This window comes from Falco punctatus (genome assembly GCF_963210335.1).
Source record: "Falco punctatus genome assembly, chromosome: 2".
Lineage (NCBI taxonomy): Eukaryota > Metazoa > Chordata > Aves > Falconiformes > Falconidae > Falco > Falco punctatus.
This window is the reverse complement of record NC_137581.1, coordinates 4288132-4307702: the sequence shown is the minus strand read 5'-3', so window position 1 is coordinate 4307702 and position 19571 is coordinate 4288132. Positions and strand designations below refer to the sequence as shown.

The following is a 19571-nucleotide window of genomic DNA, read 5'->3' as shown; positions in this document are numbered from 1 at the left end:
ACCTTCTGCCACAGAGACTCCCGGGACGCCAGGGAGGAGCAGGCAGCCACAAACCAGCAGTTCCCAACCTGACCCTGGTGTAAGTCATGGGAGCTGATGCCATCCACAAAGAGACGTGGATCATTGCAGATTTCCTGTGGGACAGGAGAAAACCAGACACACTGGGTAAGTGAGGAGACAGGGAAATCAGGAGGAAGCCTTCCTGGCAAAGGAAAATCTCTCTCTCTCTTCCTCAGGCTCCATTTGAGTCCTGCCTGCAGCTTTCTGCTGGCCTCACTCATCACGCCAGTGGAAGGAGGACCCTGTCCTGCCTTCTGCTCTCATTGGGATACAGGCAGCATCACTACCAAAGTGACAGCAGATCCACTCCCTATTCTCTTCCAGCATCAGCACAGCTTTGCTATAACTACCACACATGATAATGGTACGTTTTCATACCATCACAGCCCTAGTGACCCATTCCATCTTCTACGTCCACTCTTTGTTACCTCTCATAAGCCCTTCAGCTTGCTCTGTGACTGCTTTACAAGCTTCTCCCTCTCTTATTTTGCTTTGGACAGCATGAGTGCATCACCCAAACCTACTCTCTCCCATACTGGAACTTGTGGAGCCCTCAAAAAATATAACCCTGCATTTAGATAATGAATTCAGTGCCTAAATGAGGTGGTTCGCGCAGGAAAGCTCAACACAGATGGAGGGCTCAGCCACAGTTGCAAGAAGTCAAATGTCCTCACCCGGGAGGTCTCTCCTTCCAGATCTTAGCATAGCAGAAGGAGAACATTCAGTGAGCTAAAAGCTTTGCAGCAGGGCCAGGAAGATCAAATGCTCATTCTGACACCAAAACCAGCATGGTGGATTGTGCATGGATACCATGAGCTGGGAAACCTGGCTAGGAGGCCAGCTAGGAGGTGAGCTCATCCCTCCAACCACTCAGGTGCCCACTACATCACCTTTCCTCTGCCTAGCCCCTGCCAGGCTGCCCTCCCTTCTTCCCACTCCCACTCAGAGCCTGGCCAAGAAAGCATTTAAATAACAGAGGATGCTGAGCAAGCTTCGTGTGAAACACTGCACTTTTTTTTTGACATCTTTTCTCCTGATCAATCCAGTTTGGAAGGACACGTCCAGCTGGAGGCTGGGAGCAGATGGGACAGACAAAGAGCTGAAAGAAACTTTCCTCCTTTGTTATTACATTTAATTTGAAGGGGGGGGGGGAAGCAGATTTTCCTTCTTCCCCCATCAGTTTTTCAGGCTGGTTGCATCCAGAATAACATGCTCCCTGCCGCTTTACACATGAGGACTTGTATTGCCTCTGCCCACCGCCGGGAGGAAAAAGAATAGCTGCTCCATAAGCACCTCCTGCTATTCTCAATGCTATTCTCAACTAACCCAGCCAGCCCTGTACACCTGAAAAATAATCTGAGCTCCAGCCAGACACAAACTGGGCCGGGACCAAACCCAAGGGAGAGGACTGACCCCCTCCTAGCTGCTGGCGTTGCAGGAGGTTGAGATAAGCTGACAGCCACCAAAGGCATGGCGGCGTGCAGACGGGGGTGGGAGAGGAGCAGTGGGGTTTACCTGCTCTCCCATACCACCGAGGAAGCAGCTAGCAGCAGGGGATGGGGCTGTCCTGTCTGTTGGTGTCGGGGATGTCTGCAGGATCAGCTCTTAGTGATCCTGCTCTGGGGGGCAGAGGCACTGTGTTTACCCCGTTTAAGGACCACAGCTGCCCCTTCTACCCTTGGGTGAATCTGCATTGTACAAAAAACAGGAGTCACTTGGTATTATGTAGACAGGGGAGAGCAAGAAAGCACGAAAAACATATCCTGCTCGGCAGAAATTAGCATAGGGTAGAAGGTGTCAGATGCTCAGGGACCTTTCCTAACAGCAGAGCTGCCAGTTAGCTGTGATTTCCCCATCACCAGGAAAAAGTTTGCAAATTAAAACCCCGTGGTTGCTCATTTTAATAGAGAGAAGCCCTGTGTACTCATCAAAAGAGCAGCCTGCCCTGGCACAGATGAAAGGTGCAGCTCCTTAGACCTTACTCTGTTGGACCCACAGCAGCAATGAAGGTGCTGCAGCTGAAAACACTCACGCCAGGGCGGGCTCCTGCTGCCACACACAATGCTCATCTGACTCAGCTTCTCTTCCCACTAATGCAGGTTGGTCCCTAAGGGTATATCCTTCTTGAAGGATTCACTCAGGCAGCTCTTCAGATGCTGCAGTAGGCATTTCCCATCCAGGTGCACACTTGGATGTGGCATTTCAAGGTGCTTTTGGTCCGGCATGGTTGTGGCTGAAAGCACACACTTGCTCTACAACTGAGCAGCCTGTGGACTTTTTAACCTCCTTCCCTCATAGTGTGCAAGACCCCATGGCAGTCTGCAGCTGAATTGGAAGCTTCCTAGGAGCACAAAGGCTGCTAAATGCCACAATCCTCTGCTGTGGCAGGGGGTGACAGCCTCTCCCTTGATCTAGGATCTTGCATGGCCTGGTGCCTGGAGATGCATCAGGCTTTGGAGGAGGAGTGATGCTTTGCATGAGGATCAGCCCCGCACAATATACAAGCCCAGCTGGAAGGAAACACCACGTGAGCTCTGCACAAAACTTGTGCAAATCCCAAAATGCTCAATGAATCTTCCCAGGAGTCCAGCCTGAAGGGCTGAAGGGCAGAGAGGGGCTGCCATGCTTCCCTGCAGAAAGACCATGCAGCACCCCCAAGTCCTAGGACCGAGCTCAGTCCCAGTGGTGCTAAGCACAGAATCACCAAATCAATGTGGTTAGAAGGAACTTCTGGAAATCACCCAGTCCATCCCACCTACTCAAAGCAGGGTCAGCTACAGCAGGTTGCCCAGGACCGTGTTCAGTCAGATTTTTAATATCTCCAGTGATGGAGACTCCACAACCTCTCTGGGCAACCTCTGCCAGTGTGTGGACCACTGTCACAGTAAAAAAGGCTTTTCTCATGTTTAAATAGAATTTCCTGGTTTTCAATTTATGCTCACTGTCTCCTGTCCTGTCACTGGGCACCACCTAGAAGTCTGGCTCTGTCTTCTTCTTTCCCTGCCATCAGGTATCTATGCACATTGTTAAGATCCTCTTGAGCCCTCTCTTCTCCAGACTGAAGAGTCCCAGCTCTCTCAGCCTCTCCTAGTGTCAGATGTTCCAGTCCTTTGATGATCATCTTCATGGCCTTTTGCTGTACTGGCACAGGGGAAGGCAGCATTGCCTCCTTGCTCTAACACTGCAGAGCTGATCCCATCAGGATAAGACTCACCCATGGGTCAGTCTCCCCAGCAAAACCTCCTGAGGTTTCCCAAATCCCTTAGACTGGTGCTTCCCAATATTAAATTACTTGGATTCTTCAGTTCCCACTGAAGCTGCTGAGCTCCCACTCACACATTTTGGCCCTGGTCTAGACTATGTGGCCTTCAAACTGCAGAGATGACATTCCCTAGGTGCCTGTACTGAGGTGGAAGCAAAGGACCATGGTGCTGCTTTAGCAAGACTGCAATGCCCCCAGGATCGTATGGAGCACAGTGGGGCCCCGCTGCAGGATGCAGCACCTTCAGGGTGCAAAGGACACTCAGAGCCATGCAGCACCATGCCCACATGCAGAGGTGGGTGATGAACTAGAAACCAGAGGGAACCAGGTCAAAAAGGGGCAAGAAAATATTTAATTTTGTTTCCCTCCCCCTGCAGACAGAGCTGAAAGAGACGAAGAGCTTGTTCAGCAGCCAGGCTGAATTACAGGGCCTGGGGTTTGTATGTGCCAGGGGAGGGAAGATGCAGAGATGCTCTGGTCACAGAAGGTCATCCCCTTGGCTTCCTCCCCTTCCTGCCATGCAGCAGACAGAAACCAGGTGAGCAATAACATTTACCCAGATGGACGCTTCTCCAGAAAGCAAATACCAGGTCACACTCTCAGCACCACAAACCCTAGAGAAGAAGGAAGCACACAAACGTGCACACCCACGCACACCCTGGGAGCCTTCTAGCTTCAAGTACCAATCACCACAGAACCAGCTCAAACTGCCCCGTGGCACCCAAGACTTCAGCAAACAGGGAGTCCATCCTGTCCTTCATCTCATCACAGCCAGATCCTGGGTTGTGGCTACTCCTAGTTGGACACAGATGGTAAACAGCAAGGAACAGCAGGAGAAAGCCAAGAGCTATGGCTGCAGGGAAGCTATGGCTTTGATGTGTCGCCCTTAACTCCATCTCAGCCAAGAGAGACATCCATGCCTCTTTACTCCCAAGAAGAACCTGTCTTGCAGGATCCCTAAGATCCTAAGCACCATCAGAGATGATCTGCTCTCCCTAAAAGTGCCTGCTGAAATGGCCACTGAGCTCCAGGCAACAAAATACAACTTAGAGAAAGCCTGCGTGGATGGTCCTACGGAAAGATATCGCCTGATAATACAGGGAGGGCCAAACCAGTGATTCAAAGTTCTGGTGATTCATACACTCCCTCCCACATCCTTCCTCCTGCAAAAATGTGGGACAGAGGGGGAAACCAGAGCCAGGGCTGGGAGAGGATTTTGAATTCTCGGTCAGTGAGAGGCTGATTGCAGAGGTACCAAGTCTGGCTTATGCAGAATGAGCCAGTTTGCTGCCTCTGGCTTTGGGTTTTTGAGGTGGATTAAGGAAAAAAAGACCCGATCAGCACAATTCTCTTGCACTCGCTGGTGTAATACTGCTTCCCACCAAAAAAGCATGCGGGCTTTTCCTCTGCCCTCCCCTTTGGAACTCTTTCCCCCAGCACACAGTTTTCTTCCAAATGTATTTAAACCAGAAAATATCACCCTCAGCTAGTCCAATTCCACACAGAGTAGTAATGAGCAAATCACCCCCTAATTGGCTTTATAATTGGTGACTGTCTTGCCATAAATGTTTCCCAGTGCAGATTTCTGAGCTTTAGATTCACTGGGGATCTGGATTGTGTCAAGCCAGCTGCAGGGAGGGAAAAAGCTAAGGGGGGAAATAATCTTGTGAGATACAACATCTGCTGCATGCCAGGACCATTTTTTGCTAACAAGATTTTGCAAGGAGCAGACTAGTTTAATTGGATTGCAGAGTCTGCCTGTTTCAGGATCAATGCTTTCACTCAGACTTACAAAACCAGCAAGATAATCTATTAGTGTGGGTGCGCTTCCCCCCTCCTGGGCAATGGGGAACCACAATGATCCTGCGTCCTAAATGTCACTCACAGAGCCAAGAGAGCAGGAGGCATCCAAGCACAGTGAGCAACGGTGACACAGATGACACAAAGGTCCCTGCACTGCCTTGCTGCAGGTACCTGCACGGGGATGCAATTTTGCAAAAAAAAAATTGCACTTGAGTGTCATAAGGAAGGGAAGGGGAACAGGGTGAGTTTAGAACACCAGGGATCCATGTATTCCAATGGATTATTACAGAATCATAGAACACTTTGGGTTGGAAAGGACCTTTAAAGGTCAATTAGTCCAACCCCCCCACCATGGGCAGGGCCCCCTCCCCCCAGCCCAGGCTGCTCCCAGCCCCGTCCAGCCTGGCCTTGAGCCCTGCCAGGGATGGGGCACCCACAGCTGCTCTGGGCAGCCTGGGCCAGCGCCTCGCCACCTTCAGCATAAAAAATTTCTTCCTTATTTCTAGTCTAAGTCTACCCTCTGCTAGTTTAAAACCATTGCACCTTGTCCTATCGCAACAAGCCTGACTGAAAATTACATCCTCAGTGGCTCGGCTTCACCCACAGTGAAGGGCAGGTTTGGCTGGCAATATCTGCACCTATAAAACTGTTCATGGGGGTTTGTATTGCCTCAGTCAGGCGTCTTTAATGCTAACCCACCCAGAGTATCTCAGTGTATACACATTTGTATCTGTTATCAGCCCCTGTGCCATGCAAAGGGCATTGGACACTCCGCCCAGAGCCAACAGGACTTGCTTGTAAAGGGAGGCATCAAAAAAACACGCCCCCACCAAGCCCATGACTGCTTGTGTACCTCAGCACCACGCCATGCCGTTTGCTTTGGCACCAGAAAGAGCAGGGATGGTGACAAACAAGATCTAAAGGTCAATTTTGCAGCCTTAGACAGGTCCCTCTGCAGTTTTTATCTGCCAGGTATCCAAAGCACAAAGTCACCAAAGAGCTCTCTGTTGAAGTAGAGAGACGCAACACGCTGTGAGAGCACTGCAGGAGCAGGCAGAGAGGGAAAAGGATGGGAAGGAGCCTGGAACAAGTGCAGAGACCTCAGAACTGCCATTCCCATTCCTCTGCCCATGCTCTCCAGGGATGCGCTCTTGGAAAGCCTCACCATTACCGAGCCCAACACTTCTTCGGTCTCTACCCAGGCAAGACTGATGCAGAGGCCACCACAGCCCAGCTTTTAGCATCTCCACACATTCAGACGCAGCCCTCCCCAGACTGCCTCTCCCACAACGAGTTTTTTTGACACGTCTGGTTGCAGAGCCACTAAGAAAAAGTACTCCCTGGATCCTAACAGCCCTGAGATCTGCAGGTTTCAGCACCGAAGCACGGAAGTCTTAAAACACCTCGCTGACAAACTGGGGGATAGGATGCTCAGAGGTGATGTCCCCCAGGTTACCCCATTCAGAGGCAGAGGTGGTCCCTCCTAGTTTCAAGTCCCAACACAGTCTGGTCACCGCATGAGCCATTGTTCCTTTATGGAAATGATGTCACCTGGCTCCTCTTCCTGCTGCATTGCCTGAGCCAGCCTGACCCTTACGAGTGCACACAACCACAGGTTCAAGAAGTGAAGGACACTGAGCAAACACAGCAGCTCTCAAAGATGGCTCCACTTGGATCTCCTCCCCTTAAATCTTGGTACATGTAGGCATGGGCTCTAGAGAACTATACCGGAGAGGTGGAGAAGGAGGAACAAAAATAAGCTCCCATGGTTGTTTTAACTTTAACACTCTCTGGCAGATACACCTCTCTGATTCACCACAGTGCTGCTGGCCACCTTCTCCCAAGTCACCCCACCCTCCATCATATCCCAGTCTTGAGCTCTCCTATGGATCTCCTTTGACTAAACTCACTTGCGATGGTGCTAAAGACTTGCAGGGATAAGTACAACCCTGGTCTGGCAGCATCATGGGTTTAAAACACACCTGCCCTCCAAAGCCCATCCTCTCATCATGACACACTGCGCCCTCAGTTACGGAATCATAGAATCATTTAGGCTGGAAAAGACCTTTAAGATCATCAAGTCCAACCGTTACTGCAGGATTGCCAAGTCCACCACTAAACCATGCCTCTAAGCACCACAGCTACGTGTTTTTTGAACACCTCCAGGGATGGTGACTTCACCACCACCCTGGGCAGCCTGTTCCAGTGCTTGACCACCCTTTCAGTGAAGAAATTTTTCCTAATAACCAATCTAAACTTCCCCTGGTGCAACTTGAGGCCGTTTCCTCTTGTCCTATTGCTTACTACCTGGGGGAAGAGACCACCCCCCACCTGCCTACAGCCTCCTTTCAGGTAGTTGTAGGGAGCGATAAGGTCCCCCCTGAGCCTCCTCTTCTCCAGGCTGAACAACCTCAGTGCCCTCAGCTGCTCCCCACCAGACTTGTGCTCCAGACCCTTCACCAGTTGCACCAGCACTTCCAGTTGTGGGGTCTATGCTCAACCAGAGTAACTGCTTTGGCTTGAAACTGTCTGCATTAGGCCCCAAACTTGTACTTGGGGAGGTTCCCGGTCCTGTTGGTACAAATGAGGGACCATGAACCACAAGCATGAGCCACGAGGCTGTCCCACAGCTTGCACCATTTTAGAGCCACCTTGGAGGACATGGTGGTGGGGACATGTTGGTGAGAAGGGAGGAACCTATTCAAGTAAGCCCTGCTGCGAGAAACCACAGTATTTTGGGAGGAATAGTCCAAACCCACCCACTCATCACAGAGCTATTGTGAAATCCTGGAGCAAGCTGACATGACCACGAGCTCAGCTGCACTGTTTCTGCCTCCAAGTGACATAATTCAAGTTTGGCATTCGTGCCTGCTGAATGCTGCCCTTCCCGAATCCGTTTCTGTGTCTCACCAAAAGCCAATTTTCTAAAACAGGTTTAGGAATCCAAACCATGCAGGGCTTTTTTGTTTTGTTTGTCGTTTGGTTATTTTTCTTAAATTATCCTAAGATCCAGGTTATTGATGGGAAAACAAAGAACCTAAAACTGCAAAGGAAAATTATCCCCACCCTCCACTGTGCATATCTCAGATAAAAACCTCCTAACTACTTTTCCACAGGGAATACCTCCCACACTGCCTCAAGCCATACTGTCCCAGAGCGAGCAACTACCCTTTGGTTTATGATTGTGTCATATTTATAGCACAGCAGCATCTAGAGGAGACCGAGACCAGGACTTGATCCCACCACAGCCCAAATCAATCCCTGACTATGCAATGACAATGAAGAGGTTATCATGGGTTTAAGCCATTTAAAGAAAATACATCCAGCCCACGCCTATTCTGGTTATTCATACCCTGGGTGTAGTTTTACAAACAGAGAAACCTGCTTTATGAGAAAACCACCCTCTAGAAATGTGGACTATGAGCTTCTGTTAGCTGGGAGAAGGAAAAAAAAGGGGCATTATTTAGAGAAAATGATTCAATATTCACCCGCCAGGAAAAGGCTGAGCTCCTGCCACTGTTGAGAGAAGGATGCAGAAATTAACTTGGCAGCAGTGTTGGCTGTAGGCACCCAGTATTAGCTTTCCAGCACCTCCAAGGGGGTGTTCCCCAAAAAGGATGAAGCCTGTATTTAACAATCCATGAGGATCTTCCCAAGAGGCCACGGGATCAAGTCACGAAGTTTCAGGAGTTCACAGAGATGTCGAACTCAAGCAAGCTTCATCCCTCCTCGGTAGCACTGCTTTCCCCTATGGTGCTCTCCCGACCTGTTTGAGTTTCCCACTAAGACAGGCAATACCCAGTATTTCCAGGTGGGACTCTGAAGCCTTCAGCTCATGCTCAGTTTGCTGCCAGTTTACTGAGAGACACAACAATGCAGGTACAGCAGCAGCAGCTCCAAGAAATGGAACGAACAAGCTCTTGCAGCAACAGGTAGCACATGGTCTCCACACAAACTTACTACGTGATTTACACAGGCTATACACAAGTTAAACACATATGGTTAGACTTCAAGCCAGTTTCTCCAGTTTTTAAGCACTTTGTTTACATTTTTTCCATCATTAATTCTTATGTAACTCTATCAATGGTATTTTTACCAGACCACAGTCAAGCCTTAACCATCCCTGACCACTCTCCATTAAGATGGTTCGTCCACCCTTTTCCTTCTGGAGGGGAACTGGGAGGAATGCATCACTGAGTGGTGGTTTCTTCCCAAAGATGCAGAAATATCAAAGATGTGGGATGCTTTGTTTCATCTCTACGTGAACACACAGGTCTCCCCCTTCAGGTGATAGCTGCCTTGTTGGTCAACACAGCTCCTCTGGCCCCAGCTATCACCTGAAGAGGACAGATGTTTTAGCTCGCCCTTGCTGACTTGATCTCTTCTTGTAAGACCTGAGTGAGACACTACCCACCTCAATGGGTGGAGAAGTGGTGCCAGCTTGCCCCTGCTCCACAGGGAATAGCAGCTGAAGCACTGATTTGCTTTAGGGCACTTGAGAAGCCGGGGGTGAAAAGGTGGGGGTGAAGCCAGAGCATATGGCAAACTCCCTTAACAGCATCAGCCTGGGGTGCTGCTCTTGACTACGCTTTCTGTGCCAAAGGACGGTCTAAAAGGGGCCTATTGGTGGGGTTTCACAGAGATGAGCATCCAGATGAGGATGTGAAGGGGTCAACAGATCACGCAGGTTAGCAGCCTGCTGCGCAGGCTTGGTGCTGGTGAGCTCAACTACCAAGTGCTTGTGCTGTGTGCTGTGCTCCAGGGCACCGCTGACACCCAAAGGCTTTGTCCTTTCTCAAGGATGTTATTCATTCTCCTACTCTTCTCCAAGTGCCCCAGTTCAGGACTGTCTTGTCCATAGGGGTGGCTGGGGCATAGCAGGGAGCTGAGCACCAGGTCCCTACAACTGCACACGGCAGCGAGGCAGCATGCAGCCAGGAGCACGGGTAGGATCGTCAAGCCAGGCAACACCATCCCAAGGACTTCATCCCCCCATAGCACATCATTTCAGTGTACACAGGTCTAAATGATGGCACTGGGCTAAGCACCTTCGCATAGGACAAAAATCCCACCGTACCATGCTTCCCTGCACTGCACATTTCACTCCACCCCATAAACAGGTTTTTAATCTTTTCAGGGCTTTGGGGGAGTAGTTGAACAGTCTCTGTGTTAAATCATATATAACAGAGGAGAAACAGTGCCGTTCCACTCACTGTCAAATAACGTTGGGGTTTTATCTTAAAAAGGGACGACTCCGAGAATTTAATGCTCCGAACAAATAGTTCAGACAGCGTCAAGTTGTTTGGCAGCGAGGAAAAGACAAGCCCTTGCCCTGGGGTGTTTACAAAGACAGACGCTAGCTGCATTTATTCAGCCCCCATCAACCCACTGATGCTCCTGGACTGGACAGGAGTCCAGGCTCTGCTGAGCAAGGCAAGAAGGAAAGATGATGGAGGGAGGGTTTGTACCTGTTTCTTTACAGCTGTAGGTAACGCTTTGCCCCAACCACATATGCATTACAGGGTTACCATACATTTAAAGGGAACAGAAATGCAGAAGCAAGCAAGTGGGCACACAAGATCCAAAGGGTGTACGCTGAAGTTAAGCCAAAAAGAAGAAAAAAAAAAGCAAATCCTGAGGCAGGGACTGGTCTTAAAGCAAGTGATCCAAAATCATGGAGGATTTTCCTCTCCTGGAAAAACAAACCTGCACAGTGCTTAGAGGAAGCAGGTCAAGTTCAGTTCAACAGGACTTAACTCAAGGAAGCCATGACCTCTCGTTACGCAGAAATCAGCCGACGCATCGACGGTTTCCTCTAGCTTCACGTTTACCAGACCAAGGAAACGGCTCCTTTTCTGCTCCAACTGCAGGGCCAGCGTGGCTCTGGCTGTCGTCCCCCCACCAACACTTCCTTCTGTTTTTTTCTTTCTTTAGCCACTTCTCGCAGCAGCCGGACTCAGCCCTCGGCTTTACCGCACCTCATGTTTTATTTTCCTTCTGCAAGAAGCAGCACTGTGCCTGATCAAGTCTTTGCACGGGGCCTTTGAAGGGCTTTGGCAAAAGGCACTTGTTCCAGCAGGACAGAGCCTGCCCTTAACACAGGCAAATCGTCCCAAAATCCCATTCTCTCTGAGGGCTCAAATATTAGAGCTCACCGTCTTGCACGAAGATTAAAAGCCTGGGCTGATCCAGGGTATAACTAGCTCTGTACCTGCCCCGCAGGCTGAAATGTGCCCCTTCGGCACCCCAGAGCCAAATCTGGGAGGATTTGCACCATTCCCTCCCACGGAGCTCAGAGGGCAGCAGAATCCCAGGGCTCCTCTCTGCAACACCCTCTGCTATCGCTATGCTCTTTCCCATTACCCACACAATAATTTCTAGACACTGACACGCAGTTGCATAAGGAAGCAGGCAATGAATCTAATCCACTGATTTTACTGTTACTTTTGCATTTAAGGGCATGTCCTTCTGATGCCAAGGACAGAGCTGACTGGCTGGCTAATTTCTTACCAAAGGCTGCAGTAAGCTGTTCTCATGCTGGGAAGCTCATCACCCCCCATCCTCACTGGGGCCAAGGGGGAAGAGGAGTGTGTTTGCCTGGCACCATGGGGCTGTGGCCCTGGGGGGATCCAGCAAGGTCTGCTAGAACACAGCCAAGGTCAGCATCACATGTAATGAGAGGAGACACCTTTTAAAATAAGCATAAATAATACCAAAAATTATCTTCTCCATCCTTGAGGGGAAGGGATGGGGTGAGCCTGTGAATGGCTTAAAAACAAGGTCAGTTCAGAGATTGCATTAAATGGTGACCAAATCCTCTCCTGGCAAGGAGCAACCAGACTGGCAATTAGATCCACGCTTTACTGAAAACAGCAGATAAATTAACAGATCAGCAGCTCATAAATTCCTAAGCTGAGAGAAACAAAGATCTGGAAGGACTCTGACTCCCATGATGGATCGCAGACAGATGACAGACTCTGCTGGGAAAAGATGATTCCTTGGTCCATCCAGCAGCACAGACGAGCCACGGCATCAATGCCAACTGCAGGCATCCTTTGGGCAGGACCAAAACTGAGTGAGACAGGCCAAAAAGCTGCAAAAAGCTGAGCAAAGGCATCCCTGGAGTGCAGGTGCCCAGAGGTTAGTATTTCTGGCAGAAGAAGCTCCGAGTGGGGCACCAGGAGGTTATTGCTCCCACTGACTGTTACCATTCTAATTGCCTCTGTGTGCCTACTCTGAGTGAGCTTTCAGAGCAAAGAAATGCAAGAACTTAACCTCTGTCTTCCCCATTATCTTCACCCTTGTGTTTTTGCCAGCTTCCCAGCCTGTGCTATACACTGGGGAACAGACCTTTTAATGCAGAAACTTGTGGGCAGGCAAGTGCCGGTCCTGCTTTTAGTGAATTAGTTCATTGACTCCTTTCCCCTTCCAGGAAAACCCCACGGGGATTGATTGTATAACCCTCACTCAGCAAGCAAAAGGAGCTAAGTGCTCACTAGCACAAGGAAAAGGGGATCTGAGAGACACTCTCCCATCCTGCAATATCTCCTTATCCTCCAAACACAATAACATTGAATTCAGGAGACAATGGATATAATGGACAAAACCCCTATATGCAAGTCAGGCTAGATATATGTCAGGCCAACAGGGAATTGGCTACTGCAAAATGATATTTTCTTGGTTTCTAAAACAAGATTTCTCTTGTCTGGCTGGGGGTGGGGGGGAAGAAAAAAAAATCAAACAAAAATCCAGGGCTGTGCAAGACAGCATCCCTCCCCGGTGCCACAGTAGGGCTGCAAATGCCATGGCCCTGCTGCCCTAGGACCTCCCGGTTCCCACAGGCCTTCCCAAAAGAGCTGCCCCTCTGTCTCCCCCAAAACTACTCTGACTCTCAGACCTTCCCCTCCAAACGACACTGCCTTCACCCAGATATAATACTGCCATTTAGCAAGAATCTACCTTTATGCTGTTTAATCAGTGACAACCTCCCTTGACAATCCCTGCAGAGGTAACTCGGTGCTTGCAAGCGAATACTGGCGAGAGATAAAAATACTGAGAAACAGGGTTGGAAGGCAAAACTCTCCCCCTGAAAACGGGAAGGTGTAGACTACATCCAAGAGAATTTCTCTGGTGGTTGCAACCAGCCGGGCTTGAACTCACAGTGCAGAGGTGCAGCTCAGGTTCAACCATCACCGCACGTCACCTTGAGCCACCCAGTCACTGTGACTACAGCCTGCTTGGAAGCCCTTGTGCTTCTCATCACATTACCTTTGGTGCAGCTCGGCACTGAGTTGCCACCTGGTGTCCCCCCAAGCACCTGTGGGATCTCTTGTCCCAACCACTCTGCATCTCAGGGAAGACCACGAGGTGCTTCTGCAAGGTCCTGTGACACACTGCTGTGGACGGGGAAATGCCTCTCAGGCCAGGGAAGAAAAAGCCTTCTCCAGGCTCAATCTGTCTCCCTGGGAAGCGGGGAAGGACCAGAGCATGCAGTTTGGGTGGTTCAGCATCACATCTGTGCACAGTGTAAGTCTCCCCCAGACATCACTTGCTTCCTGCAGGAGCATAGTGATGCCCAAATTCGTCCTGGCTAGTGACCCATCTCAGTAGCAGGTCATTGCTTGGTGGACTGAACCTGAACTGTGTGGCCCACCTTGCTGCAGAGAGAAAACAAGTCTTGGCTAAAGCCCAGGGTTACTAACGACCCAAATTTAACCCTGTACCAACCCCATGGTGTCACTGGAAGCAGTCTGTACCCAAGAAGAGAGTCTGGAACTGTGATGATTAGAAGAGATGAACATTCCTCACAGAGTAGATTAGCCAATTCCACCCTCAACCATCACTGGTTTTTCCCCAGGGGATGAGCAGACACAGCTGGGTGCCCCAGATCTCCCCTTATTTCTACCACCCAGCCTGCACCTCATCCATCCCCTTCCCCTCCCCATTCACCTAGCTCCCAAAAAAGCCCAGACCAGCGCACCCAGTGCACAGAATAAAACTCCTGCCCCCGTACTGCACTACCAGCATTCCTGTCTCAAACTGGGAGGGCAAAACCCAGAGCTTGAGGATCAGGCTAAGACTTTCTCTATGGGAGGTACTACTTGCCTGAATACAGAGACCGCCCTCTTCTTCATACGGTAACAGGCAGAGCGCAAGGGAAAGGAATTTCAAGCAAGGTGCTGGGATTTGGGCTTAGCCCAAAAAGCTAGGTTTAATTTCTAATGCAATAGGCAAGTGCTGCTGCCAGAAAGGGACGCTGATGCTGCCCTAGCATCTCTGCCCTAGCCAGCTCCGAAATCTGCTTTGGCTCAGCAGTGAGCAGCCAGGCTAATTTGTAAGTGGATGCAGTGAAACAACATTCTTCGGGACCCGCTCCCCAGCTTGGGCTGATGCTACGGCTTCCCTCCCTCCGAAACACTCCAGCAATTAGCTTTCTGGCTTCGTCCTGCTGCATCACGGAGACATTCGGAGGCCGGACCAGAGGGCTGGAACAGCTGCTCCCTCTGCAAAGGTCTGGCATCCTGAGCAGGGCTCCAGGCCAGGGGGAAGCAGGGAGGAAGGGAGGGAGGGAGGACACCCCGCTGGAAAGAATAAAGGCCGAGCCCATTCCAGGAAAGGCTGCAGCGCCAGATGCAGGAGGAAGCTGAAGCAAAACAGAGTGACCTGGGAAGGGTTATTCATGAGCTGTTCCAGCAAAGCCCTTCAGCCTCCCCTTTTCCTTCCCGCCCAGAGAAACCTCAAGCAAGAGGGAGCACACTGCAGAGATATTTTTAATTTTTTTTCCATAGCAGCCTTAGGCTTAGGCTTTGGGAGCACGTGGAGGAGCAGAAAGGATGAGGACAGGTCGTGGTGGGGAAGGAAGGGATGCACAGGTGAGGGATGGGCTCTTTAGACCTGTACTAGTACCATGTAAAATAGGTGGGAATGAGATCCCGCTCCTGCCAAAGCTCATTCCCAGCACACCAGCGAGTTCACTACAGTTACTTTTCACATGCAAGTGCTTTGTCTGAAAAACGTAGCTCCTACGTATCACTTCTCTCCAGATCTCACTAGATCACATGATAATCTTTCTGAGAAAGCAAACACTTGTTTTTAATAGCTGACAGCTTTTATTTCCACTCTCCACCCACTCTGCTCTCACCGCAAAGTATGGCGAGCTCTTATGTTTTATCACGCGTTTTCAGCTGAAACTCTTCAAAGCAAACCATGGCCACCCTGAGAGATAACAGAGGTGTGTACATGCCATCCCCTCCCTGCAAACAGCATCCATGAGACCGGCAGACTCCATTTCTGGGTCGGGAAGTCCCCAAACCAGCACATATCAAAAGTCAGGATTATCACTCTATCTGTTTTTTCTAAACAAGAATGAAATATGATTGCCTAAGGGAAGATTTGCTGGTTGTAATAGGAAGAGGATGCTGCAGGGACTCCGTGTGGCTTAGTAACTGTACTGTGCAATTACCACACAGGCAGAGCAGTTGGTTTGAACTTTGTGGACTAAATACTGTATTGAATTGGAGAAGCCGGTGGTGTTTCCCAGCTCTCTTGCGGACAGCAAAATGGTGAGATATATATCAAGATCCCTAACACCCAGGTGCACCGCATTTGCTTTCTTGCAGAAGATGCTGGGACCTTTTTCTGGGCTTTTCCCCTCAGAGAGTTGGTAGGAATTCAGGCAGAATTGGGTCCAGCAACTAAAACGTCACTTTGCATCAGCTGGCTGGCACAAAGCCATTCTCCCTCTGAAATTTGGTCACTTTTACCAAAAGGAACAACTGAAAGAAAGAACCTGGGCAAAGCCTTTAGAGAAAGAAGCTTCTGTAAACTTCAGCAGTAACCAGGGCAGATGTGAGCTCAACTTCTTGTTTTATGGTGATTTTGTGGTCAAGGCAGCTAGACAGGTCTGATCAAACGATCAAGGAGTCTGCTATTGCTCTGCACAGACTCCTAATGCCAAAATTGCTCGCAAAGTTCCCTTCCTCTGGTACAGAAGCAGCAATAGAGGGGCCATCTCCATGTCTAGTTAAGCATACAGGACCTTGCTTGCATGTGGGACCCGCTTCCAGCACCCATTCCCGCTGCCAGCCCATGCCAGAAAGAGCCCCAGTTCAACCATCCTCTGCTAATTGCTTTATCTTCAAAGGCTCCTTCCAACCCAAACTATTCTATGATTCTATGAAACTGCAGAGCTGGCTGGTTGCAAAGGGCTTGAATTCACACCGTGCTTCAGCAGGGACGGCCTTGGACTACATGAGGGTGCCACCTTGCAGGTGAAGCCCAGAAGGCCCAGAAAGCTTTCTTAGAAAGATCTCATGCTCACCACAGCAAGGCAGCAAGTGGATGATACCTTGCTGGCTGACCTCATGTCTTCCTAAGCAAGTGTGGATGCTACATGCCTGAACATCGAGGGCTGTAAGTGAGCTGAAAGCCAAAGCGGATGGAGAAAAGCTCTGAGACACAGATGCTCAGCAGAGGACAGGCAAACTTTGTCCCTCTACAACTGGATCCAGTCCTCTGTCATTAGACATGGGGCTGAATTAATGTGCATGTCTCTGAATGGAAATCAGCAAGGGGGTGTCAAATACCTCCCTATCTTTTAGTCCCAGAGAAAGTTGTTTAGAAAGTCTCAGGCATCACCTATCTGCTGTATAAATGGGATGTGCAAGGTGTGTTCACCTTGTCCCCCACAACGAGACCACACCATGGTGGGTCTTGTCTTCAGAAGGCAGCTGTGCATAGAGCATCTTTCCACTCCAGAAGACAAGGAGAATAAACTAAAACACACACAGAGCTTTGCACAAACCCTGTGTGTCCAGGCAGAGCTGGTGTGGAAAAGCGCAAGGCAGAGCAGAGGGAAGCCAGACCTCCTCCCACCAGGAGCCTGGTAGGATGCTGGGGGGCTCAACCCCTCCTGCCACACAGAAAGAGTCAGTTCAGCTCCATCCCTCCCTTCACACAAAGCCTTTTTGTCCACCCCTCCAGACTGCCCTCACTCAGACAGACGCAGCACTGTCTTGCAAAAGGCCAGCTGATTTTCTGGGCTGCCAGCGTGGCTGAAGATGACAAAGGCAGCTCAGGCGACCCCACCATGCTGAAATGCCGCCAAGCTGCATGCAAAACAGCATGGGCTGGGCAGAGAGGATTGCTTCTACCCACAGGCAAGGAAGGAAACCCAGGTGTGTTAGATGCTGTGATACTGCCTCTCCCCAGCCACAATGATCGTTGCTCCCTGGGACTCCTTGTATTTCATGGCAGTCGGAGAAGCGGGTTCATGGTTAACCCCAAGCAGCTGGCCATACCAGGACACACAAATTCCCCATAGTGCCCCCAGACCCTGACATGCATCATTTGGGCTGGCACTGAGGACAGCAGAAGGGGGACAGGCAGCATTACCCTCAACCTCCCACAACCTGCCTCCATGACACACTGCTGTATGGAGGACGTGCAGAGTGTTTTTTGCAGAGGACATGCAGAGAATGCAGGTTTTGTGCAGGAGAGGAAGGATGGGTTAGACCACTCACCTCCCAAAGACCCCAAAACCACCTCACCTACCCAAAGCTTATCTTCTTTTCACTTCCCAAATGGACCACCAAGAGTATTCAGAGATAAGTTTGCCCTGCTGGACCCACCAGGCTTAACCAGACCAACCTGGCTGCAAACCATCTCTCTGGGTTATGCATGAGGAAACCAAGTCACAGTGAAGCCTCCTTTGCACTTGGTCCTCCCTGGCAGTAGAAAAGCCTGGACCTGGGTGCAGCAGGGCTCCCTGGAATCCCAGAGTCTCACAACACCAAGTCTAGGCAAATAAACCCTGCTGGGGATGGAGAGGAGATGTTGGCTGAGGCTTGGCACCCTTGGTGAAGGATGCACTGTGTATTTTCGGGGATGCCTGAGAGCAGAGATGGTGGAAAGCAGTGTTGAGGGGCAAGGGGATGAGTGCACTTACTTTTGGGCGCTTCCACTGAATTCCCTGGATCCTTGACTTGTAGAAGAGCGAGTCATCATTGGCAGGGAAAAGCGGGTCCTCAAAGAGCTGCTTCCGCCGCTGGCATGCCTTCTTCAGGGAGGCGTAGCGCTGGTTCTCATATGGCTTCACTGAGGAAAACATCTTTCCCCACCGGCCCTGGGAGGACAGACAGAGTGGGAGTGAGATGGGGCAGGGTCCGGCCAGGGACACTCAGTCCTCCTTTGCAGCACCCAAGTGGTGAGACCAAGACATCATGACTGGAGATAACCACCCATCCTCTGTCTCCACCCTTCCCCAGATCTGGCTGACCTACATCACTAGACCACACATTTATAGTCCCATGAAGCACCTCTGGCTCACTCCAGGAGGTATCAGTGTGCTTCATCACCAATTTAAACAAGCAGGTAAAATTCTGCATCCAAGTGAGGAGGGACAGATGACCCCCTTAAGCCCAAGTGTACCTTGCTGATCCCCTGGACGATGGACTCCCATTTACCCCTTAAGGTGGCCAAATGCCACCAAAACAGGCACAGTAGGAGATGATAGCTGGTGTCCTGCCTCTTAGTGAATTTGTAACTCATTTGGGAAAAGCACAGCCCTCTGAAGCAAAGGAGGAGAAAACATGCTCTGCAAGATGGGTGTGCAGAGGTTTTATGGGGGCTGAGCCCTACCCAGAGCACCCCTACCGTGCAGCCTTGAATCATGGACATACACTTCATGGTTTCATCAGAGATGCCAGTTTCTCAGTAGACTTTATTATATCTGGTTTTAATTAAAAAAAGGCCTCCTGGCAGAGCACCATGTGCTTCTAGATTAATTATTCTGTCTTGACAAGCGCCTAGCTTCCAGGGCAGAGATGTGAATTTAGCAATCCAGAAGACAGCAGGAAACCGTTGCCCAAATGCCCCCCTGCTCTTCACCACTGCTCCATCACCCCTGCCGTTCAGTCACGTACCAACCCCTTTGTTCAGGTCCTCATCCCTTCACCCTGCAGGCTGCACCTCCTTGTCCCCCACAACAGGCAGAAGGAAAGCAGATGCTTTACCTTGTTCCCCTCTACTAAATCACAGACCTTCCAAAGCTCCTTCCCTACGGTTTCTCTGTATTTATTTATAACAGCTACGTACAATCCTTCTCTCTCCCCAAAACAGGATGTCCTTTTTAAAATGTTGATCATTAGTGACTCTGGTCCGAAAACATATAGGCTGGTTTCCTAAAGAAATGGGGGTTTGTGTGCCACATAATCCCAACTATGGTCTCCAGCACCATCCATAGTAAAATGATGGGTGACCCATCCAGCAGGCAGATGCATCCAGCAAACTGACCTCTAACTGCTCGCTATGAAACATACAAAACCCATATGCTTATTGTGGTATTATCACAAGTGGTGGGACAAGACAGTTGCAATAAAGGCTAATATGAAGCACCTAATCTGTAAACATCTAAAATCCAAGGGATTATATGATCACTTATAGTTGA

The 19571-nt window shown here is 50.1% G+C and overlaps 1 protein-coding gene across 1 annotated transcript in view; it reads right to left on the bottom strand.

Moving 5' to 3' along the window:
• CAPN5 (calpain 5) overlaps positions 1-19571 on the bottom strand; it is a 57568-nt gene that overhangs the window by 21722 nt on the left and 16275 nt on the right. Inside the window, exons 2-3 of the mRNA XM_080374781.1 lie at positions 18072-18248; positions 3-134 (exon numbers count right to left, since the gene is read on the bottom strand). Coding sequence (XP_080230907.1) covers positions 3-134; positions 18072-18248 — 309 coding nt within the window. The remainder of the gene's footprint in view (positions 1-2; positions 135-18071; positions 18249-19571) is intronic.